General features: G+C 43.8%; 1 protein-coding gene across 2 annotated transcripts; it reads left to right on the plus strand.

The window, feature by feature from the left end:
• Positions 1-149: 149 nt before the first annotated feature.
• On the plus strand, positions 150-23,167 carry LOC311110471 (uncharacterized protein). Of its 2 annotated transcripts, XM_084189024.1 has the most exons (7): positions 150-822; positions 1,379-1,515; positions 1,694-1,906; positions 3,352-3,570; positions 17,268-17,480; positions 21,197-21,269; positions 21,386-23,167. In XM_084189024.1, the coding sequence occupies exons 1-7, from the start codon at positions 525-527 to the stop codon at positions 22,561-22,563; spliced, it is 2,331 nt and encodes a 776-aa protein (XP_084045150.1). In that variant the 5' UTR covers positions 150-524; the 3' UTR covers positions 22,564-23,167. The 2 variants fall into 2 exon arrangements, with proteins under 2 accessions (XP_084045150.1, XP_084045151.1); XM_084189025.1 differs by lacking the exons at positions 150-822; positions 1,379-1,515; positions 1,694-1,906; positions 3,352-3,570 and adding exons at positions 15,375-15,910; positions 16,721-16,857.
• Positions 23,168-24,587: the final 1,420 nt, after the last annotated feature.

Genomic DNA, 24,587 nt, shown 5'->3' on the forward strand with positions numbered 1-24,587 from the left:
TGTGGGGCAGACAGCTGACTAATTGTATTCCAAATGTTAGTAATATCAGAGCTTGAAATATTGGGAATCCCCCTTCCATCCAGGCATTATTCTGCACTTTTGTTAGTTTAGGGCGTGTCACAATATCTATAAATGTAACCACTTTTTCAGTGAAATATTTTTACACAACCATCCATTTCATAAATTAGAGACATTATAGATGTGAAAAAACATGGTTGTGTTTTGTTATAGCTCGGGTATGGGTGTCTCAACATTTTTGGGGCCTTGCCACAAGCCTCGTCTTTTTATTACGTAGTTACAACATTGTGGTGGAGCACTCCTGTACAGTAGGTGGCGCAGTTAAACTTTCAATTGTACAGTCCAGCATAATGAGGAAAAGTAAAGAATATTAACAGCTACAAACAAAGCTAGCGATGGTTCGTTTCTGATAGGGTTGTCTTTAGTTTAATAGCAAGATAGATAACTGTAGATTATAATAATATTCAAAACAGAAAGACGGTTTTCATATTGAAAAGGGGCCAAAAATGTCGGGTTCCGTGGTAGATTTCCAGGCACAGATAGCCTCAATCATGGAGGTGCTAGCCAACGCGGCTGTAGCAGAAATCTGCAAAGTTGTTGACGATGACTATGCTGTTGTACACCTGAAGATGTCCCAAAGCCACAAGGAGAACGAATTTCTCCGGAAGAAAATGAAACTGATGGAACTTCAGATCGCTAGGTTTAGAGCAGAGAAAACAAAGTTTTCAGAGGGGTCCGTCCACAATCGCTTCCATGGAATACGCCTGCTGAACAGACACAACAATCGAGAGACTGCAACGACAGGTTGGTGATGATGAATTTGAAATTATGCACATAGAACAACATTGAATCAGAACATCATTAAAAATAATAATCTTTATTATATTATTATAATCATTATTTTATAAATCCTTAGCCCTTCTCTGAAGGCGTAGAAGGCCCATTGTTCCCAACTGTGTTTGGGTTAGTCATAATTTGTAGAGCGGCTCTATTTCCCCTCATTATGCATTTATTCACTATTCTGAATGTCTAAATAATCCCTATGTTGTTCTGAAATATGAACACAGAAATACTGGACATTTTTAACTCTTATGGTGGTGATTTGACAAATATCCAATCATGGTCTTGAATTTGACATTTTTTCTGGTCTTGACTCGGTCTCTAAATGATTTGTACACTCAGTGTATGTCATGCTTACTTTGTACTGTCAACACAGCTAGGGTCCTTCTAGCTCTATTGACACATTATACATCATGTACATATTATGCTTGCTTTGTTCTTTTTTAAACACCATTGATGGATGGGGTCAAATTGAAGATGTAGTAAACATCATAGATTTAACCTCCCCCTTTATTTCCAGGACCTACTTGGCAAAGCAGAGCCAGACTTTCCAACAGGAGTTTTGGGAACAGCAACATTCAAAGAGACAGACAGCCCATAGACGTGGACCAAGAGGATGTCTCTCCATCAAAGCATATGGATGCTACAAGTGATGAGGTAAGTCCCAATTTTAACAGCCGATTTCAGACTGTCATAGACCTATGTCTGTTTTAGTCTCGGACACCAGACACTTCCGCCTAAGGATGATGAAATCCCATGTCATGTCCATATCTCCATTCAGTAGATAGTGTATGCTCCGTCTCACTCACTCATCTCTCCCACTTAACCCAATCAGCAGTCAGCAGAGACAGAGGAAGGGGAACCAGACCTGCTGATCATCAAGGAAGAGGGAGAAGCAGATGACCAGGACTCTAGGTCCAGCCACCCAGCCAGAACAGTGGAGGGCAGCAGAGAGCTAACCACCCAACCGGCTGCAGCCACCACAGAGGACCCCGCCTTCCAGCCCTGTGGCCCCAGAGGCAACAACTACAACAACACTGCTATGGAGGTCAGTGGATCTGACGCCGTCCTACTCCAATCAGAAACACGGAATGTGAACCAGGGACCACAGCAGTATACAGGATTTGAACCCAGAGCAGAGAGACAGAGTCTGGACACAAAATGTGACATGAATGGAGGCTTCAATCTTCTAAGAGATTCTTTAAACCAGATGTTGAGAGAGGTAGTAGTGACTGATGATGGTGCCTCTGCTGCTCACACTAAAGTAATGGACCTAGGGAGTGGCTCAGTGGGCCCAGAAACGCAGACTAGCTCTGCCATAGAAATGAGAAGTGTAGGGTTAGAAAACCACAGGTTTTCCCCCAAGTTGTTCAATTCCTCATCAGAACATGTGATAGTGATTGACTCTGTATCCACCGGGCAGCAGGTAGATAGAGATTTCGATTGGGGTCAGGTGGGTACAGCTACTACACAACAGGTCAATGGGACTGGACATAAGCAGGGAGTGGGAGGGTTTAACAGAAACGCACCAATGATTCGCCCCGTTCACCCCGAATCGATGAGAGACAACACTACGCAATTGGTTTCACCCGGCTTCCGGCCCTCAGAGATAAATACAGACATGCATCTTGGTACAGGAAAGGCCGGTGAGGCCAACAAAGCTAGTTGGTGCCCGTTGGCAAGCCTCCATAGACACTCTGAAATACCAGGAATAAGAGTTCAACAACCAGCTCCTACCTCAGTTCCTGTCGGACATTTTAGACCAAGCACCACAACTTCCTCTCACTCTAGTAATTTCGCCACACACATTAGACCAGGCACCGTAGAACGACCGTACGGTTGCCCGAACTGCAATAAGGAGTTTGTCCACGAGAGTGACTTGCGGCGGCATGCAGTCATCCACACCAGAAAGCGGACGTTCTCCTGCACCTTGTGTGAGAAGAGCTTTGTGTGCGCCAGCCATCTCCAAGTTCACCAGAATGTACACACCGGGGAGAAGCCCTTCAGTTGTGCACAGTGCGGGCGCAGGTTCTCCCACTCCAGCAATCTGAAAAGACATCAGAAGCTTCATCATTGAGAACTGACACAGAATCAAGAGATTCCTATGGAAAAAAGCTATGGATTAGCATTATGTCAGTTAGGTTATAGCAATACACTATGAAAGTCCTGCCTACTTCCTGGATCATGTCCCTCGCTGTTTTTGAATGGGATTCAAGAGTAAATATGCAAATTCATGAAAACACAGTCTTTTAAGATATATGTACAGTTATATTCGTATTAGTGTATTCATTTACTTCTATCCAATGTCTCTATGAAGGTTTTTGCGCAAAATACAAAAGGTGTTTACCCTCCACTACTCCACTGATTACAACACAATAACAACAAGGCAACTACTATGAATTTTACTAAATCCCATGTCATGCCCATATCTCCATTCAGTAGATAGTGTATGCTCTGTCTCACTCACTCATCTCTCCCACTTAACCCCATCAGCAGTCAGGAGAGACAGTGGGAGGGGAACCAGACCTGCTGATCATCAAGGAAGAGGGAGAAGCAGATGACCAGGACTCTAGGACCAGCCACCCAGCCAGAACAGTGGAGGGCAGCAGAGAGCTAACCACCCAACCGGCTGCAGCCACCACAGAGGACCCCGCCTTCCAGCCCAGTGGCCCCAGAGGCAACAATAACAACTACAACGACACCGCTATGGAGGTCAGTGGATCTGACGCCATCCTCCTCCAATCAGAAACACGGAATGTGAACCAGGGACCACAGCAGTACACAGGTTTTGAACCCAGAGCAGAGCGACAGAGTCTGGACACAAAGTGTGACGTGAACGGGGGCCTCAATCTCCTAAGAGATTCTTTAAACCAGGTGTGGAGAGAGGTAGTAGTGACTGATGATGGTGCCTCTGCTGCTCACACTAAAGTAATGGACCTAGGGAGTGGCCCAGTGGGCCCAGAAATGCAGACTAGCTCTACCATAGAAATGAGAAGTGTAGGGTTAGAAAACCACAGGTTCCATTCCTCATCAGAACATGTGATAGTGATTGACTCTGTATCCAGTGGGCAGCAGGTAGATAGAGATTTTGAGTGGGGTCAGGTGGGTACAGCTACTACACCACAGATCAATGGGACTGGAAATAAGCAGGGAGTGGGAGTGTTTGAGAGGAACGCACCTACGATGGCAAGCCTCCATAGACACTCTGAAATACCAGGAAGAGGAGTTCAACAACCAGCTCATACCTCACTTCCTGTCGGCCATTTTATACAAAGCGCAACAGCTTCATCTCAATCGAGTAATCTTGCCACACACGTTAGACCTGGCACCATAGAGCGATTGTACAGTTGCCTGAGCTGCCATAAGAAGTTTGTATACGAGAGTGACTTGCGGCAGCACGCTGTCATCCACACCAGAAAGCGGGCGTTCGCCTGCACCTTGTGTGAGAAGAGCTTTATGTCCCGAACCGATCTCCAAATGCACCTGAATGTCCACACCGGGGAGAAGCCCTTCAGTTGTGCACATTGCGGGCGCAGGTTCTCCCACTCCAGCAATCTGAAAAGACATCAGAAGCTTCATCATTGAGAAATTGGACAGAAGCAAGATATTCCTATTGAAAAATGCTGTTATAGCAATATCATGAGTTCAAACGTTATTTGTTTTACAGTGCATTCGGAAAGTACTTAGACCCCTTCACTTTTTCAGAATTTTTTACGTTACAGCCTTATTGTGAAATGTATTAAATTGTTTCCCCCCCCCCCATCATAAATCTACACACAGTACCCCATAATGACAAAGCAATTACATGTTTTTATAAATTTTTGCACATTTATTAAAAATAAAAAACTGAAATCACATTTACGTAAGTATTCAGACCCTTTACTCAGTACTTTGTTGAAGCGCCTTTGGCAGCGATTACAGCCTCAAGTCTCCTTTGGTATGACGCTACAAGCTTGGCACACCTGTATTTGGGGAGTTTCTCCCATTCTTCTCTGCAGATCCTCTCAAGCTCTGTCAGGTTGGATGGGGGAGTGTTGCATCACAGCTATTTTCAGGTCTCTCCAGAGATGTTTGATCGGGTTCAAGTTCGGGCTCTGGCTGGGCCACTCAAGGACATTCAGAGACTTGTCCCGAACCCACTCATGCGTTGTCTTGCCTGTGTGCTTAGGGTCGTTGTCCTGTTGGAAGGTGAACCTTCGCCCCAGTCTGAGGTCCTTAGCGCTCTGGAGCAGGTTTTCATCAAGGATCTCTCTACTTTTCTCTGTTCATCTTTCCCACGATCCTGACTAGTCTCCCAGTCCCTGCCTCTGAAAAACATCCCCACAGCATGATGCTGCCACCACCATGCTTCACCATAGGGATGGTATTGGCCAGGTGATGAGCGGTGCCTGGTTGCCTCCAGACGTGACACTTGGCATTCAGGCCAAAGAGTTCAATGTTGGTTTCATCAGTCTTGGTGAGTCCAAACGTCTTCCATTTAAGAATGATGGAGGCCACTGTGCTCTTGGGGACCTTCGATGCTGCAGAAATCTTTTGGTAGCCTTCCCCAGATCTGTGCCTCGACACAATCCTGTCTCGGAGCTCTACGGACAATTCCTTCAACCTTATGGCTTGGTTTTTGCTCTGGCATTCACTGTCAACTGTGGGACCTTTATATAGACAGGTGTGTGCCTTTCCAAATCATGTCCAATCAATTGAATTTACCACAGGTGGAGTCCCAATCGAGTTGAAGAAACATCTCAAGGATGATCATTGGAAACAGGATGCACCTGAGCTCAATTTCCAGTCTCATAGCAAAGGGTCTGAATACTTATGTAAATAAGGTATTTCTGTTTTTTATTTTTAATAAATTTGCAAACATTTCTAAACCTGTTTTCGATTTTTCATTATGGGGTATTGTGTGTAGATTGATGAGGAAAAATATATAATATAGTTCATTTTAGAATAAGGCTGTAACGTAACAAAATGTGGAAAAAGTGAAGGGGTCTAAGTACTTTCCGAATGCACCCTGTCTGCAGGATGTTTGCCCTGGTCTCATGTTTATACTATACAACGTGATTCATATTTACATTATCTGCATAGACTTCAACCTTTTCTTCTTGCCCAGGGACCCCCCCCAGGCAACTGATCATATGTTAGCCAAGAAAATCATGTCTTGTCATATCTTCAGGTGAATGATAATGGTAAGGAGAAGTAATCAACATTTTAAAATGAATAGATTTAGAAGATAGTTGTAGATTTTCACTAAGATCATCTGTTTAGCTGGTTAAACAAAGGTTAGCCATGTGTTGGCAAAAGTCAAGAAAGCTTACCAGCAGTCAGCGGCACTTGCCGCACTGGTAGCTTATTGACTGGTAGCTTATTGACTGGTAGCTTATTGACTGGTAGCCTATTGACTGGTAGCCTATTGACTGGTAGCCTATTCGCGGGTGCTTTTTCAAGGACTATGTCGGACACTCCAGTGAGTGTAATTGGCTCAATATTAGGTGAGAAATAAAGTTGACATCATTAGAAAGAAGATTCTCCTCTTTTCTACTATAGGTATGTAATTCAAAATGTGTTTATTCTGTCCTAGCTAGCGATATTCATAAAAGCATTGTACATAAAGAAAATGTGTTCCACTTTTTTAAATATATATTATTTTTTCTGCGGACCCCCTGCAGTACCTCTGTGGCCCCCTGACACCTGGTTGAATAAACTGTTAAGTGTTGTTGTCTCCTTGGCTCTTTTAGTGTCAACAGTATCACTCACATTGACTGTTAAGGTTGATAATGGTTGTGTTCTTCTAATAATACGCCGTGCCTCATACTAAAGATATAGCAGATATTGAAATTGTACTGTGAGAGTGAAAAACTGTCTCTTCTTTTTTTATGAATTTGACCAATGGCTATTGTTTTTTGTTGATCAATTCCTATAATTCAATCAAGAAATTATATATTCTCAAATTGACCCTAAATATATATTCACATTTTATTTGTCACATGCGCCGAATACAACAGGTGTAGACTTTACCGTGAAATGCTTACTTACAAGCTCTTTCCCAATGCAGAGTTAAAAAGTGAGAAAGATTTGCTTAATAAATAAAAAGGAAATAGTAACTCAATAAAATAACGAAGCTATATACAAGGAGTACCGGCACAGAGTCATTGTGCAGGGGTACGAGGTAGTTGAGGTAATATGTACATGTAGGTAGGGGTCAAAGTGACGTGGCAATCAGGATGGATAAGAAACAGTATGTGGAGACTGTGGTAGTGTGTGTGTGAGCATATGTAGTGTGTGTGTGTGTGTTCAAATCAAAATGTATTTGTCACATACACGTGTTTAGCAGATGTTATTGCGGGTGTAGCGAAATGCTTGTCCTTCTAGCTCCGACAGTGCAGTAATATCTAACAATTTCACAACATACACACAAATCTAAGTAAGGAATGAAATTTAAGAATATATACATACATACAAGCAATGACCATAAACATTTGAAGTCGGAAGTTTACATACACTTAGGTTGGAGTCATTAAAACTTGTTTTTCAACCACTACACACATTTCTTGTTAACAAACTATAGTTTTGGCAAGTCAGTTAGGGCATCTACTTTGTGCATGACACAAGTAATTTTTCCAACAATTGTTAACAGACAGATTATTTCACTTATAATTCACTGTATCACAATTCCAGTGGGTCAGAAGTTGAACTAAATTGACTGTGCCTTTAAACAGCTTGGAAAATTCCAGAAAATGATGCCATGGCTTTAGAAGCTTCTGATAGGCTAATTGACATAATTTGAGTCAATTGGAAGTGTACCTGTGGATGTATTTCAAGGCCTACCTTCAAACTCAGTGCCTCTTTGCCTGACATCATGGGAAAATCAAAAGAAATCAGCCAAGACCTCAGAAAAAAAATCATAGACCTCACAAGTCTGATTCATCCTTGGGAGCAATTTCCAAACGCCTGAAGGTACCACATTCATCTGTACAAACAATAGTATGCAAGTATAAACACCATGGGACCACGCAGCCGTCATACCACTCAGGAAGGAGACGCGTTCTGTCTCCTAGAGATTAACGTACTTTGGTGCGAAATGTGCAAATCAATCCCAGAACAACAGCAAAGGACCTTGTGAAGATGCTGGAGAAAACAGGTACAAAGGTTTCTATATCCACAGTACAACGAGTCCTATATCGACAACCTGAAAGGCCGCTCAGCAAGGAAGAAGCCACTGCTCCAAAACCGCCATAAAAAAGCCAGACTACGGTTTGCAACTGCACATGGGGACAAAGATCGTACTTTTTTGAGAAATGTCCTCTGGTCTGATGAAACAAAAATATAACTGTTTGGCCATAATGACCATCGTTATGTTTGGAGGAAAAAGGTGGCCGCTTGCAAGCCGAAGAACACCATCCCAACCGTGAAGCACGGGGGTGGCAGCATCATGCTGTGGGGGTGCTTTGCTGCAGGAGGGACTGGTGCACGTCACAAAATAGATGGCATCATGAGGAAGGAAAATTATGTGGATATATTGAAGCAACATCTCAAGACATCAGTCAGGAAGTTAAAGCTTGGTCGCAAATGGGTCCAAATGGACAATGACCCCAAGCATCCTTCCAAAGTTGTGGCAAAATGGCTTAAGGACAACAAAGTCAAGGTATTGGAGTGGCCATCACAAAGCCCTGACCTCAATCCTATAGAACATTTGTGGGCAGAACTGAAAAAGCGTGTGTGAGCAAGGAGGCCTACAAACCTGACTCAGTTACACCAGCTCTGTCAGGAGGAATGGGCCAAAATTCACCCAACTTATTGTGGGAAGCTTGTGGAAGGCCACCCGAAATGTTTGACCCAAGTTAAACAATTTAAAGGCAATGCTACCAAATACTAATTGAGTGTATGCATACTTTTGACCCACTGGGAATGTGATGAAAGAAATAAAAGCTGAAATAAATCATTCTCTCTACTATTATTCGGACATTTCACATTCTTAAAATAAAGTGGTGATCCTAACTGACCTAAGACAGGGAATTTTTACTAGGATTAAATGTCAGGAATTGTGAAAAACTGAGTTTAAATGTATTTGGCTAAGGTGTATGTAAACTTCCGACTTCAACTGTATGTATATATGTATATATTCTTAAATTGTAGTATGTGTAAATGTGTGTGCAAAAGAGCCAGTGCAAAAAAATCAATAAAAAATGGCTTGACCCCAAATATATTTTTACACTCTGTGGACATTTTTAAAGTAGACCCATCTACATGTACATTTTAGTAGACGCTCTTATCCAGAGCGACTTACATGAGCAATTAGGGTTAAGTGCCTTGCTTAAGGGCACATCGACAGATTTTTCACCTAGTCGGCTCGGGGATTAGAACCAGCGACCTTTCGGTTACTGGCACAACGCTCTTACCCACTAAGCTACCTGCCGCCCTATCTAGTCCCGGGTAGGACCCTCCTTTGCCTCCAGTACAGCCTGAATTATTTGGGGCATGGGAGTTGGATTGAGATCTGGTGACTGGGCAGGCCACTGCAGCAAGCTGAATTCATTGTCACGTTTGTGGAAACCATTCCTGGACAATCCTAGCCTTGTGGCATGAGGCAATAGCCTGCTGAAAAAATCCATTTGCAGATGGATACTCTGCTGCCATGAAGGGATGCACCTGATTGGCAATGATGTTCAGATATCCGGTGCCATTCAAACGTTGCTCCACTTTTATCAAGGGGCCCAATGTTTGCCATGAAAACATACCTCACACCACCACCATCAGCCTGCAATATTGACACGCGGCATGATGGATGCATGTACTTGGGGTTTTCTCCTTACCCTAGTCCTCCCATCACCGTGAAACAGCAGGATCCCGGATTCATCAGACCAGGCAAGGTTTTTCCAATTCTCCAGTGTCCAGTGTTTTTGTTCCTTAGCCCATTGCAACCACAGTTTCTTGTTTTTTGCTGAAATAAGTGGAACTCTGCAAGGCTGCCATACCCCATTCGTGTCAAGGTATGACAAAGTTGTGCATTATTTTATGGGTCTTTGGGTAACCAATGTTGTACTGGACTGTCGGTTGACTAACTGTAGCCCGTCTGTTAGTCTGCACAATTCGTGTCAGCCTCCTTTGTCCTCTTTCATCAATGACCCATTTTCGACCACTGGCCTGCCGTTGGCTGGATGTCCTTTGGGTGGTGGACCATTCTTGATACACACAGGAAACTGTTGAGCGTGAAAAACTCAGCAGCGTTGCAGTTCTTGACACACACAAACCGGTGCGCCTGGCACCTACTACCATACCCCGTTCAAAGGCACTTAAATATTTTGTCTTGCCCATTCACCCTCATGGGCACACACACAATCCATGTCTCAAGGCTTAAACATCCTTCTTTAACCTGTCTCCTCCCCTTCATCTACACTGATTGAAGTGGATTTAACAGGTAACAACAATAAGGGATCATAGCCTTCACCTGGATTCACCTGGTCTGTCTGTCATGGAAAGATCAGGTGTATGTAATGTTTTGAACACTCAGTGTATATTGAACCTACATATAGATTGACCCTAAATATAGATTGACCCTATATATATATATATATATATATATATATACACAGTGGGGGAAAAAAGTATTTAGTCAGCCACCAATTGTGCAAGTTCTCCTACTTAAAAAGATGAGAGAGGCCTGTAATTTTCATCATAGGTACACGTCAACTATGACAGACAAATTGAGGAAAAAAAATCCAGAAAATCACATTGTAGGATTTTTTATGAATTTATTTGCAAATTATGGTGGAAAATAAGTATTTGGTCACCTACAAACAAGCAAGATTTCTGGCTCTCACAGACCTGTAACTTCTTCTTTAAGAGGCTCCTCTGTCCTCCACTCGTTACCTGTATTAATGGCACCTGTTTGAACTTGTTATCAGTATAAAAGACACCTGTGCACAACCTCAAACAGTCACACTCCAAACTCCACTATGGCCAAGACCAAAGAGCTGTCAAAGGACACCAGAAACAAAATTGTAGACCTGCACCAGGCTGGGAAGACTGAATCTGCAATAGGTAAGCAGCTTGGTTTGAAGAAATCAACTGTGGGAGCAATTATTAGGAAATGGAAGACATACAAGACCACTGATAATCTCCCTCGATCTGGGGCTCCACGCAAGATCTCACCCCGTGGGGTCAAAATGATCACAAGAACGGTTAGCAAAAATCCCAGAACCACACGGGGGGACCTAGTGAATGACCTGCAGAGAGCTGGGACCAAAGTAACAAAGCCTACCATTAGTAACACACTACGCCGCCAGGGACTCAAATCCTGCAGTGCCAGACGTGTCCCCCTGCTTAAGCCAGTACCCGTCTGAAGTTTGCTAGAGTGCATTTGGATGATCCAGAAGAGGATTGGGAGAATGTCATATGGTCAGATGAAACCAAAATATAACTTTTTGGTAAAAACTCAACTCGTCGTGTTTGGAGGACAAAGAATGCTGAGTTGCATCCAAAGAACACCATACCTACTGTGAAGCATGGGGGTGGAAACATCATGCTTTGGGGCTGTTTTTCTACAAAGGGACGAGGACGACTGATCTGTGTATAGGAAAGAATGAATGGGGCCATGTATCATGAGATTTTGAGTGAAAACCTCCTTCCATCAGCAAGGGCATTGAAGATGAAACGTGGCTGGGTCTTTCAGCATGACAATGATCCCAAACACACCGCCCGGGCAACGAAGGAGTGGCTTCGTAAGACGCATTTCAAGGTCCTGGAGTGGCCTAGCCAGTCTCCAGATCTCAACCCCATAGAAAATCTTTGGAGGGAGTTGAAAGTCTGTGTTGCCCAGCAACAGCCCCAAAACATCACTGCTCTAGAGGAGATTTACATGGAGGAATGGGCCAAAATACCAGCAACAGTGTGTGAAAACCTTGTGAAGACGAACAGAAAACGTTTGACCTGTGTCATTGCCAACAAAGGTTATATAACAAAGTATTGAGAAACTTTTGTTATTGACCAAATACTTATTTTCCACCATCATTTGCAAATAAATTCATAAAAAATCCTACAATGTGATTTTCTGGATTTTTTTTTCTAATTTTGTCTGTCATAGTTGACGTGTATCTATGATGGAAATTACAGGCCTCTCTCATCTTTTTAAGTGGAAGAACTTGCACAATTGGTGGCTGACTAAATACTTTTTTTCCCCACTGTATATATATATATATATACACTCAGTTGCCAGTTTATTATGTACCCCACCTTGTTCATGAAAATGGTTCGCTCCTACAGCCAGTGAGTCGCGTGGCCATGGTCTGCTATATAAAGCAGGCATACAGGCATTGAAGCATTCAGTTATTGTTCGATTGACCATTATAATTAGCAAAACAAGTGACCTAAGCGACTTTGTGCATGGTATGATCGTCGGTGCCAGGTTCGCCGGTTCCAGTATCTCAGAAACGTCCGCCTCCTAGGATTTTCATGCACGACAGTGTTTAGGGTTTACCGAGAATGGTGCGACAAACAAAACACATCCATTCAGCGGCAGTCCTGTGGGCGAAAACAGCTCGTTGATGAGAGAGGTCGAAGGAGAATGGCAAGAATCATGCAAGCGGTAAGGCGGGCCACAAACAGGCAAATAACAGCGCAGTACCACAGTGGTGTGCAGAACGGCATCTCGGAACGCACAACTCAGCGGTCCTTGTCACGGATGGGCTATTGCAGCAGGCGACCACAGCGAGTTCCACTCCTATCAGCTAAAAACAAGAAGAAGCGGCTCCAGTGGGCACGCGATCACCAACACTGGACAATTGAGGAGTGGAAAAACATTGCCTGGTCCGACGAATCCAGGTTCCTGCTGCGTCATGCTAATGGCAGAGTCAGGATTTTGCTTAAGCAGCATGAGTCAATGGCCCCATCATGCCTGGTGTCAATGGTACACGCTAATGGTGGTGGTGTAATGTTTTCCTGGCACACGTTAGGTCCCTTGATACCAATCGAGATTGACCCTAAATATAGATTGACCCTATATATACAGGTAACTGCCAAAATAATGGAAACACTTGAGTAAATGAGGGATACAAAGTGTATTGAAAGCAGGTGCTTCCACACAGGTGTGATTCTTGAGTCAATTAAGCAATTAACATCCCATCATGCTTAGAGTCATGCATAAAAATGCTGGGCATGCCATTATTTTGGCTACCATTGCTCTGCCCTCATAGGATGACAATACCCCCATCCACAGGGCACGAGTGGTCACTGAATGTTTTGATGAGCATGAAAACGATGTAAACCTTATGCCATGGCCCTCTCAGTCACCAGATCTCAACCCAATTGAACACTTACATTTGAGTCTTTTAGCAGACGCTCTTATCCAGAGCGACTTACAGTTAGTGCATTCATCTTAAGGCAACCATATATCACAGTCATAGTAAGTACATTTTTCCTCCATAAAGTAGCTATTAGCAAAGTCAGAGCTAGTAAGGGAGAAAAAAGTGAAGAGCGAGTGTTAGTTCACGAAAGGCATTTATGGGAGATTCTGGAGCGTTTTCCACCACCACCAACAAAACAGCAAATTATGGAATTTCTCGTGGAAGAAATGTGTCGAATCCCTCCAGTAGAGTTCCAGACACTTGTAGAATCTATACCAAGGTGCATTGAAGCTGTTCTGGATCGTGGTAGCCCAACGCCCTATTAAGACACTTTATGTTGGTGGTTCTTTATTTCGGCAGTTACCTGTATATTTTCATATTGACCCTAAATACACTGCTCAAAAAAATAAAGGGAACACTAAAATAACACATCCTAGATCTGAATGAATGAAATAATCTTATTAAATACTTTTTTCTTTACTGCAAAACCAGTCCTTTATTGGGGGTGTCTTGCTAATTGCCTATAATTTCCACCTGTTGTCTATTCCATTTGCACAACAGCATGTGAAATGTATTGTCAATCAGTGTTGCTTCCTAAGTGGACAGTCTGATTTCACAGAAGTGTGATTGACTTGGAGTTACATTGTGTTGTTTAAGTGTTCCCTTTATTTTTTTGAGCAGTGTATATTGGAAGGAAAGGACGTTTTCCTATTAAAAGTACAGTGAATTACTGCAGACCAATTTTAGTTTTATATGTTTTGAAGACAGAGAAGATTTAGATTTTCTGTGTCCATGAGTTGAGTCAGTAAATTAACAACTTAATTAAATCAATTTGATCAATAATATAGCCTAGTCACTTTTACCCCTACCCACAGGTACATACTATAATGTATTACCTCAACTGCCTCGAACCCCGGCACATTGACTCCGTACTGGTACTCCTTATATATAGCATCGTTATTGTTTTAATTGTGTTACTACTAACTTTTTCATTTAGCAAATATATGTCTTACTTTTTTAACTCTGCACTGTTGGGAATGGGCTCCTAAGTAAGCATTTCACTGTAAAGTCTACACCTGTTGTATTTGGCGCATGTGACAATACAATTTGATTTGTTTTAGTAATAGCTGAGTTATAATAGACCTGTATTTGTTTCAGAGCTTTGTAGAGCTCATGCCTGTCAACTTAATTCCTCCCTCCTCTTTTCAGGCCAAATCAACTGTCGAACATGGGGACACGGAGGGGGAATAGAGTCTGGACAGACCGAGAAGTGTCCCCCTGACACTCACAACGCAGAGCAAGGGAGAACTGTAGGATCGAGGTCCAGGTTGCCAGAGTTCACGGTACTGTCCACCCGAAATAGCTTTTTTGATCCCCAAGGGTTACTCTCCAACAGGTTCCCCAAAGAGGGAAGCCAGCCCCCTTCCCAAATTAAAAGAGGCCCACTTCTTCATCAAAAGGCATAGAAAAGCAGCCGCAACAGCTAACGTCTCACTTGGCCAAGAGGCAGCTCCGGTGCATCCACTGCTCTAAGCACTTCTCCCACAGCCAACAGCTGAAGATTCACGAGAGGGTGCACACCGGAGAGAAACCGTTTCAATGTGTCTACTGCGGGAAGTGCTTCAAACAGTCCGGCCACATGAAGAGGCACCTCCTCTTCAACACTCTCCTAGGTACAGATCTAGGATCAGTTTCCTCTCCCCCAATCCTAACCTTAACTATTAGTGGGGGAAAAATCCTAAACGGACCCAGGATCATCATCTAGGGGCGACTTCACACTATTCCACCAGACATAATGATAGGCAGGGCCAGGAGTTTTCCCTCACCACGTGACCAGACTAGGGAACAACTCCTGGCCCTAGTTGTAAGGGGAATGGCTCCACACTTCTGGGGTTTTCATATGAAAACTGGGTCCATGTGTTTTTAACAGTTTGCATGGTTTCCAGATTGAACGCCTCCCTCTGTGTGTAGTGGTTGTGTATTTAGTTCAACTGGCTTAATGCTTGGTCCAGAGTGGATTGATAATGTGAGTTATTACAGGTGCAGATTTTAAACATCCTAAATCATTTGCATTGGTGCAGTGGTGAACCAAAGTACAGTAATCGAAAAAAACAACAACTTTTGTTTATACTAAATAACATGTTGTTTATTACATACCTACAACATTGTTGTGGTCGAGCACTCCTGTACAGTAGGTGGCGGTGTTAAACTTTCAATTGTACAGTCCAGCATATGATACATTTAATGCGATGAGGAAAACGAAGCTAGCTACAATCAAAAGCTAGCTATCTATCGTTATTTATCTTCTGATATGATTGTATTTGTTTTAGTAGCTTGCTAGATAACTGTAGACAATCATAATATAGAAAACACAAAGACTGTTTACATATTGAAAAGGGTCCAAAAGCGTCGGGGGACAATGTCGGGTTCCGTGGTCGAGTTCCAGGCGCAGATAGCCTCAATCATGGAGGTGCTAGCCAACGCGGCTGTGGCCGAAATCTGCAAAATTGTTGACGATGGCTATGCGGTTGTACACCTGGAGATTTCCCAAAGCCAAAAGGAGAACGAATTTCTCCGGAGGAAAATGAAATTGATGGAACTTCAGATCGCGAGGTTTCGAGCTGAGAGAACAAAGTTTTCAGAGGGGTCCGTCCACAACCGCTTCCATGGAATACGCCTGCTGAACAGACACAACAATCGAGAGACTGCAACGACAGGTTGGTGATGATGGTACATTTGACAGTGTGCACATAGCCTAAATTACATTCATCTTCAATTTGACCCCATCGATCAATTGTGTTTTACAAAGTTCAAAGCAAGCATAATACAGCCATGATTTATGTAATGTCAATACAGTTAGGGCCTAGAGGTTTATTGACATTCCATATAGGATGTATCATGCGTACTTTGTACTGTCAACACAGCTAGGATCCTTCTAGCTCTATTGACACATTACACACGTCATGTACATATTATGCTTGCTTTGTTCGTTGTAACACACCATTGATGGATGGGGTCAAATTGAAGATTATCATAATTTATTAAACCATCATACACTATATATACGAAAGTATATGGACACCCCTTCAAATTCGTGGATTCAGCTATTTCAGCCACACACGTTGCTGACAGGTGTATAAAATCAAGCACACCGCCATGCAATCTCCATAGACAAACACTGGCAGTAGAATGGCCCGCACTGAAGAGCTTTCAACGTGGCACCGTCATAGAATGCCACCTTTCCAACAAGTTAGTTTGTTCAATTGCTGTTGTTGTAAAAGATTGTCTGTCCTCGGTCGCAACACTCGCTACTGAGTTCCAAACTGTCTCTGGAAAAAAAATCAGCACAAGAACTGTTCACCGGGAGCTTCAAGAAATGGGTTTTCATGGCCGAGCAGCCGCACACAAGCCAAAGATCACCATGCCGATGATTTTGAAATGAGATGTTCGAGTAGGTGTCCACATACTTTTAGTCATGTAGTGTAGTTATGAAATGTATTTTTTTTTACCTCCCCCTTTATTTCCAGGACCTACTTGGCAAAGCAGAGCCAGACTTTCCAACAGGAGTTTTGGGAACAGCAGCATTCAAAGAGACAGACAGCCCATAGACGTGGACCAAGAGGATGTCTCTCCATCAAAGCATATGGATGCTACAAGTGATGAGGTAAGTCCCAATTTTAATAGCCGATTTCAAACTGTCACAGACCTATGTCTGTTTTAGTCTCGGACACCAGACACTTCCGCCTGGGGATGAAGTTATGTCTGTATAGACGTGTGTGCCAGCACATTATAACCAGGGATGTAGTGGTAAAAAATAGGTGGGTAAACAGTGATCGTCGTTCACCGTGAGTAAAGTAACACTCCCTATACTTTCAGTGCATTTCTGCGCCAAAGGTTTGTAAACGCTTGCGCAAAAGGTGGTGTTTACCCTCCACTACACCACTGATTACAACACAATAACAACAAGGCAACTACTATGAATTTGACTAAATCCCATGTCATGCCCATATCTCCATTCAGTAGATAGTGTATGCTCTGTCTCACTCACTCATCTCTCCCACTTAACCCCATCAGCAGTCAGGAGAGACAGAGGACGGGGAACCAGACCTGCTGATCATCAAGGAAGAGGGAGAAGCAGATGACCAGGACTCTAGGACCAGCCACCCAGCCAGAACAGTGGAGGGCAGCAGAGAGCTAACCACCCAACCGGCTGCAGCCAGCACAGAGGACCCCGCCTTCCAGCCCAGAGGCAACAACTATAACAACAACAACGACACCGCTATGGAGGTCAGTGGATCTGACGCCATCTTCCTCCAATCAGAAACAGGGAATGTGAACCAGGGACCACAGCAGTTTACAGGATTTGAACCCAGAGCAGAGAGACAGAGTCTGGACACAAAGTGTGACGTGAACGGGGGCCTCAATCTTCTAAGAGATTCTTTAAACCAGGTGTTGAGAGAGGTAGTAGTGACTGATGATGGTGCCTCTGCTGCTCACACTAAAGTAATGGACCTAGGGAGTGTCCCAGTGGGCCCAGAAACACAGACTAGCCCTGCCATAGAAATGAGAAGTGTAGGGTTAGAAAACCACAGGTTCCATTCCTCATCAGAACATGTGATAGTGATTGACTCTGTATCCAGTGGGCAGAAGGTAGATAGAGATTTTGAGTGGGGTCAGGTGGGTACAGCTACTACATCACAGGTCAATTGGACTGGAAATAAGCAGGAAGTGGGAGTGTTTAACAGAAACACACCAATGATTCGCCCCGAATCGATGAAAGACAACACGACGCAATTGGTTTCACCCAGCTTCCGGCCCTCAGAAATAAATACAGGCATGCATCTTGACACAGGAAATGCAGGTGAGGCCAACAAAGCTCGTTGGTGCTCGTTGGCAAGCCTCCATAGACACTCTGAAATACCAGGAAGAGGAGCTCAACAACTAGCTCATACCTCACTTCCTGTCGGCCATTATAGACCAAGCACCACAATTTCATCTCACTTGAGTAATCTCACCACACACGTTAGACCTGGCACTGTAGAACAACCCTACGGTTGCCCGAACTGCCATAAGCAGTTTGTCCATGAGAGCGACTTGCGGCAGCACGCTGTTGTCCACACCAGAAAGCGGGGGTTCGCCTGCACCTTGTGTGAGAAGAGATTTGTGTGCGCCAGCCAGCTACAAATGCACCAGAACGTTCACACTGGAGAGAAGCCGTTCAGTTGTGCACAGTGCGGGCGCAAGTTCTCCCACTCCAGCAATCTGAAAAGACATCAGAAGCTTCATCATTGACAACTGACACAGAAGCAAGAGATTCCTATTGAAATAAACCGTTATAGCAATATCATGAGTTCAAACATAATTTGTTTTAACGTTGTCATATGTTTGCCTTGGTCTCATACGTTTACATTTCTAAAAACATTTGTTACATTTTAGGAATTTAGCAGATGCTCTTATCCAGAGTGACTTACAGGAGCAATTAGGCTTAAGTGCCTTGCTCAACGTTACGTCGACAGATTTTCCACCTAGTCGGCTCTGGGTTTCAAACCAGCGACCTTTAGATTATGGCCCAGCGCTCTTAACCGCTAGGCTACCTGCCGCACAACCTCGTCTCTGAGTATTTCGTATTATTCTTTACGTAAATCCGAGATACTACATGTAGTATATGTTACGTTTCGTATTGGTATGTATTCATTTGTGGATGTCCATCATCCATTTCGTATGATATATTACGAATTACAATTTGTATGCTATTTTACGAATTTGAAAAATGTACAATAAGTTACGAATTTGCTAAACGTATGACGTTACGAATTCCAATTTGTTGTGGCTAACGTTAGCTAGGTGGCTAGGTAGCTAGGCTAGGGGTTAGGGTTAAGGTTATGAGTTAGGTTAAAGGGTTATGGTTAGGGGAATGGTTAGCTAAAATGCTAAGTAGTTGCAAAGTAGCTAAAAAGTAGTAAGTAGTTGAAAAGTTGCTCAAGTTGTCCATAATGAGATTTGAACACTCAACCTTTGGGTTGCTAGACGTTCGCGTTGTACGCCCACCCATCCACACCGACCAACCACACTCCTTTCATTTTTGCCTCAAGTAACCTTCTTTCTTATGTAACCAAATGTAACATATCATATTAATTTGAGGGTCACGGATTTAGATTTACTATGTTACATCTAGTCTATGAGACAAGGCTGGTTTACAATACAATGTGGTTCAGATTTACATTATCGGCATAAACTGTTACGTTTTCTTAGTTCCTTGGCTCCTTCAAGGCCAACAGCATCACTCACATTGACTGTTAAGGTTGATAATGGTTGTTTTCTTATAATAATACTGCGTGCCTCACAAAGTTATAGCAGATCCTGCAGTTGTACTGTGAGAGTGAAAAACTGTCTGTTCTTTTGTACCAATTTGACCAATGGCTATTGCTGTTTGTTCATTAAATCCTATAATTCCCTCAATAAATAATATTTTTCAAAGAATTTCATGGTGCTTTTTTTAGTTTTGTATTTTACCCCCTTTTTCTCCCCAATTTTGTGATATCCAATTACGATCCAATTACGATTTTGTCTCATCGCTGCAAATCCCCAACGGGCTCGGGAGAGGTGAAGGTTGAGTCATGTGTCCCCCGAAACATGACCCGCCAAACCGCGCTCCTTAACACCCGCCCGCTTAACCCGGAAGCCAGCCGCACCAATGTGTTGAAAGAAACACTGTTCAACTGACTGAAGTCAGCCTGCAGGCGCCCGGCCCGCCACATTCAGTACCGGGTCGGACCCCCTGTAGCCATGAAGGGATGCACCTGGTCAGCAACAATGTTCAGATACGATGTGGCATTCAAACGTTGCTCAATTGGTATCAAGGGACCTATGCCAGGAAAACATTACACCACCACCACTAGCATGTACCATTGACACCAGGCATGATGGGGCCATTGACTCATGCTGCTTACGCAAAATCCTGACTGCCATCAGCATGACGCAGCAGAAACCTGGATTCGTCAGACCAGGCAATGTTTTTCCACTCCTCAATTGTCCAGTGTTGGTGATCGCATGCCCACTGGAGCCGATTCTTCTTGTTTTTAGCTGATAGTAGTGGAACCCAGGGTGGTCGTCTGCTGCAATAGCCCATCCGTGACAAAGACCGCTGAGTTGTGCGTTCTGAGATGCCGTTCTGCACACCACTGTTGTACTGCGCTGTTATTTGCCAGTTTGTGGCCCGTTTGTTAGCTTGCACGATTCTTGCCATTCTCCTTCGACCTCTGTCATCAACAAGCTGTTTTTGCCTACAGGACTGCCGCTGACCGGATGTTTTTTGTTTGTCGCACCATTCTCTGTAAATCCTAGAGACACTGTCGTGCGTGAAAAGCCCAGGAGGCGGACGTTTCTGAGATACTGGAACCGGCACGCCTGGCACTGACAATCATACCACGCTCAAAGTCGCTTAGGTCACTAGTTTTGCCCATTCTAATGTTCAATCGAACAGTAACTGAATGCTTCGATGCCTGTCTGCCTGCTTTATATAGCAAGCCAGGGCCACCAGACTAACTGTCTGTAGGTGCAAACCATTTTCGTGAAGGGGGTGGTGTACCTAATAAATTGACAACTGAGTGTATATTTTCACATTGACCCTAAATATATATTCTCACATTGACCCTAAATATATATTCTCACATTGACCCTAAATATATATTCTCACATAGATCCTAAATACTGTATATTCTCACATTGCCTCCAAATGAAATCAGTCAGTTGGCAGGAAATTACGTTTCCCTTTCAAAAGTACAGGAAATTATTGCTGTCCAATTTGAATTTTATATGTTTTGAGGACAGAGAAGCTTTAGATTTGCTGTGTCCATGAGTTTAGTCAGTAAATTAACAACTTAATTCAATCCATTGGATCAATAATATAGCCTAGTCATAGCTGAGTTATAATAGACCTGTATTTGTTTGAGAGCTTTGTAAGGCTCATGCCTGTCAACTTAATTCCTCCCTCCTCTTTTCAGGCCAAATCTACTGTGGAAGGGGAGAGAGACCTCCAGTCATGGAAGAAAGAAGAGGATCTGAGGGAGATGCAAGGTAATGCTGAATGGATTGCTGTAAGGGGTGGCTGTAATGAAAAACGACATACTGATTGACTACCTCATTGTTATATTTGACTGCATATGACCATCATGCTTTTGTTGTCTCTTCAGGCACTGACAGTGGCCAGAGAATACCGGGCCCGGACTCACAGACCTCTCCAGACACAGACCAAGCAGAGCTCACTGAGCAGCTCAGAACCAAACACATCATAGTGAATGTCAACAGGTCAGACACGGAGCCTGAGAGGCTGAGCCAGGCGCTCCAACTCACAGGTCCAGGACCTGTTGCTAAACAGAAGTGCAGCCTGAACCCCGAGAGAACAACCGATCTGCCTGGAACCTCCCGTAAGCAAAGAGGCAGTGATACAGTGACTGAGCGGCCATCTTGTTCTAGTTATGCTGCCGAGACAGTCTCAGGAAGCCCCTCGCCTCTCACAAAGGTGAACTCCATTCCCCCACTTCCTCAGATGGTGAGGGGTGAACACGAGAATTCCCAGGGCGGTTCAGAGGTCAAGTCTGAGGTCATAGTTATCGACCCCCTTCCTGTTGACGAGGGGGAGGGTGGGGATGACACGCCCTCTTCCTGGGGACAAGGTGACATCATGGAACCCAGGCATCATCAAGGAGGACATAGTGAAGCAGATGCCATGCTTCTTGGAGGACATTCGAGTAACACTTATCATCATCATCCTCACCCAGGTGTCCAGGCAGCAGCGAGACAGAACTCACCCGAGAATCTGTTCTACACCATTGGCATGGACGGCGCTTTCGACAACCGCCTTGGCACCTTTCAGAACCCCGCAACCACCGCCACTGCTCCATTCGCCGAGGGAACCGGAGAGCTGCAGTACCCCTCCTGGGTGGATTTCCCTGGGAGCGCCCCCGACACCCACCTGGGCGACATGACTGGGACTCATCAGGACAGAGGGGTGGGGGAGGAGGGGGCGAGGTCCTACAGGTGCACCTTCTGCGGGAGGGAGTACCCTCACCTGTGCCAGCTCAAGATGCACCAGAGGGTCCACACAGGGGAGAAACCGTATGAGTGTGCCCAGTGCGGGAAGCAGTTCAGCCAGCTGTGCGGCCTGAAGCGACACCAGAGAGTACACACAGGGGAGAAACCGTTCAGATGCGCTCAGTGCGGGAAACAGTTCTCTCATTCCAGCAACCTGAAAGTGCATCAGAGCGTCCATACGGGGGAGAAACGGTTCCACTGCGCCCAGTGTGGAAAGAACTTCTCCTTTCTGAGCAATCTGATAAGACACCAGGCAGTTCATGCACGTAAATTATAGGTTGTGTTGTGTTGATTTTGTTGTGTTGATTTAGGATTGTGTTTTCTGAAATTATTGTAAATTGAATGAGGTGTGTGATTGCTCTGGCTATATGCCGCGTTTACGTGCTAGTCAGAACTCGGAAATGTCGGACTTGCTAAGTGGTTGTAGTTATGCACGTGCCGCGTTCAACCAGTTAGCAAGTTGGACATTCAAGAGTTTCCTAGTTCCAAAACGCGCCATTAAAGGTTGTTACCTGTTCTTTGTATTCTTTCTTTGTCGTCTTTTTTCCTCTCCTCTGACTGTTATTTTGTATTCTGGAGCCATTTGTAGAAAAATTCAAGAAAGAATCAAGAAAGAAATAATGATTTAAGGTTTGCTGCAGATTGTTATATTGGTTCAACATACAGTATCATGTCGAAAAGGTTACACTTTTTATTGGATAAATTCCTACAGTATTTGTGTAGTGTTGAAAATAATCAGGCCAAAATAAGATTGTCACAAGGAACATGCTTGTGTTAATGTTCAAACGTTCTTTGTGATGTTTTGAGAAATAAACCAACTCATGGGAAATGTGAAGAATGTATTTTGTCTTTGAGAATAATAAATTGAGCTTTATCTCCACAAAGACAAACTCTGTGATCTCAGTGTTTACGGTAAATTGTCTCAGGAAGTAGATGGTTTAACACCGGAAGAAGGTCTTGCGCGGGAAAGTTTGTTTGTAGCTCGGTAGCTAGCCTGCTTAGTAAGGTTGGCTTCTTAGTATTCAGTGCCATGGTTATCAAATGTACCGCAGAAATGGAAAGTAAATCACAGAAAATATTGTGGTGACAGCTGAAGAGAAGTACTTGGGGGTACGATATTTGACAGAAGAGTTACAGGGTGTGTTGAGAGGTGCTGTCCCGTGCTCCCAGGCCTTTGGCATGGTGTACTGTACGAGCCGATAGGATCAAGTAGTGAAATGGGTAGTGGGTTTTTAATGAGTGTAGGTGGCAGCTGCAGAGAAGTACCTGTGTACGAGATTTTACTGCAGAAGAGGTAATGGGGTGGTGGTTTTTATAAAATAGTGGTAAATACTGTAGGTGTGGGGTTAGTTGGTTGTGGATTTTTTCTTTTAGGAACAGGAATAATGAGAATTTAATGTAGGTAGGAAATGACTGGCCTCACACTTAAGTACAGTAGGTGGCGGTGTATGTACCTTTAAATTGGATGCGATCCGCCAATCCCGGAGAAGAAGAAGCTAGCCTCCTTGTACTAGTAATCAAATAATAACAAAGATGTCCAACGAAGTCGTTTTTCGTGCGCGTGTAGCTTCCGTTATGGAAACTTTAACAGCAACAGCCGTACGAGCAGTGTGTCAAATAATGGAAGAAAGCTACGCTGCTCTTCGTGTGGAAATGGAGTGTTGCCATGAACTGAACTGGAAGCCCCTGACAATGGAGATTGGCACAGGGATGGAGAAGGACACTGTGCCACCATAGAACCCTTGCCGTTCTTCTGATCGTATTCAAGTGGCAGGTGAGGTTACAAATCAAATCAAATGATTTGTCACATGCGCCGAATACAACAGGTGTAGACCTTACCGTGAAATGCTTACTTAACGTTACAAGCCCTTAACCAACAATTCAGTTTTTTTATAAGTAAGAAAATATTTGAAAAATAAATGAATGAAAAGTAGAATAAACGAAAGTTTAAAAAATAAATAACAGCATTAAATTACAATAACGAGGCTATAAAAAGGGGGTACCGAGTCAGTGTGCGGGGGTACAGGTTAGTTGAGGTAATATGTACATGTAGGTAGGGTTAAAGTGACTATGCATAGATAATAAACAGAGTAGCAGTAGCGTAAACGGGGGTCAATGCTCTCGATGGTGCAGCTGTATAACTTTTTGAGGATCTGAGGACCCATGCCATATCTTTTCAGTCTCCTGAGGGGGGGAATAGGCTTTGTCGTGCCCTCTTCACGACTGTCTTGGTGTGTTTGGACCATGATAGTTTGTTGGTGATGTGGACACCAAGGAACTTCAAGCTCTCGACCCGACCCG

Source organism: Coregonus lavaretus (assembly GCF_964263955.1).
Source record: "Coregonus lavaretus genome assembly, contig: SUPER_35_unloc_6, whole genome shotgun sequence".
Classification (NCBI taxonomy): Eukaryota; Metazoa; Chordata; class Actinopteri; order Salmoniformes; family Salmonidae; genus Coregonus; species Coregonus lavaretus.

What these genes read in the sequence shown, in the direction of transcription:
- LOC311110471 (XM_084189024.1), top strand. Translation starts at nt 525, where the DNA reads ATGTCGGGTTCCGTGGTAGATTTCCAGGCACAGATAGCCTCAATCATG. An exon ending in TCGAGAGACTGCAACGACAG is followed by an intron (nt 823 to 1,378) that starts GTTGGTGATGAT and finishes CTTTATTTCCAG; the next exon opens with GACCTACTTGGCAAAGCAGA. An exon ending in ACAACAACACTGCTATGGAG is followed by an intron (nt 1,907 to 3,351) that starts GTCAGTGGATCT and finishes TAACCCCATCAG; the next exon opens with CAGTCAGGAGAGACAGTGGG.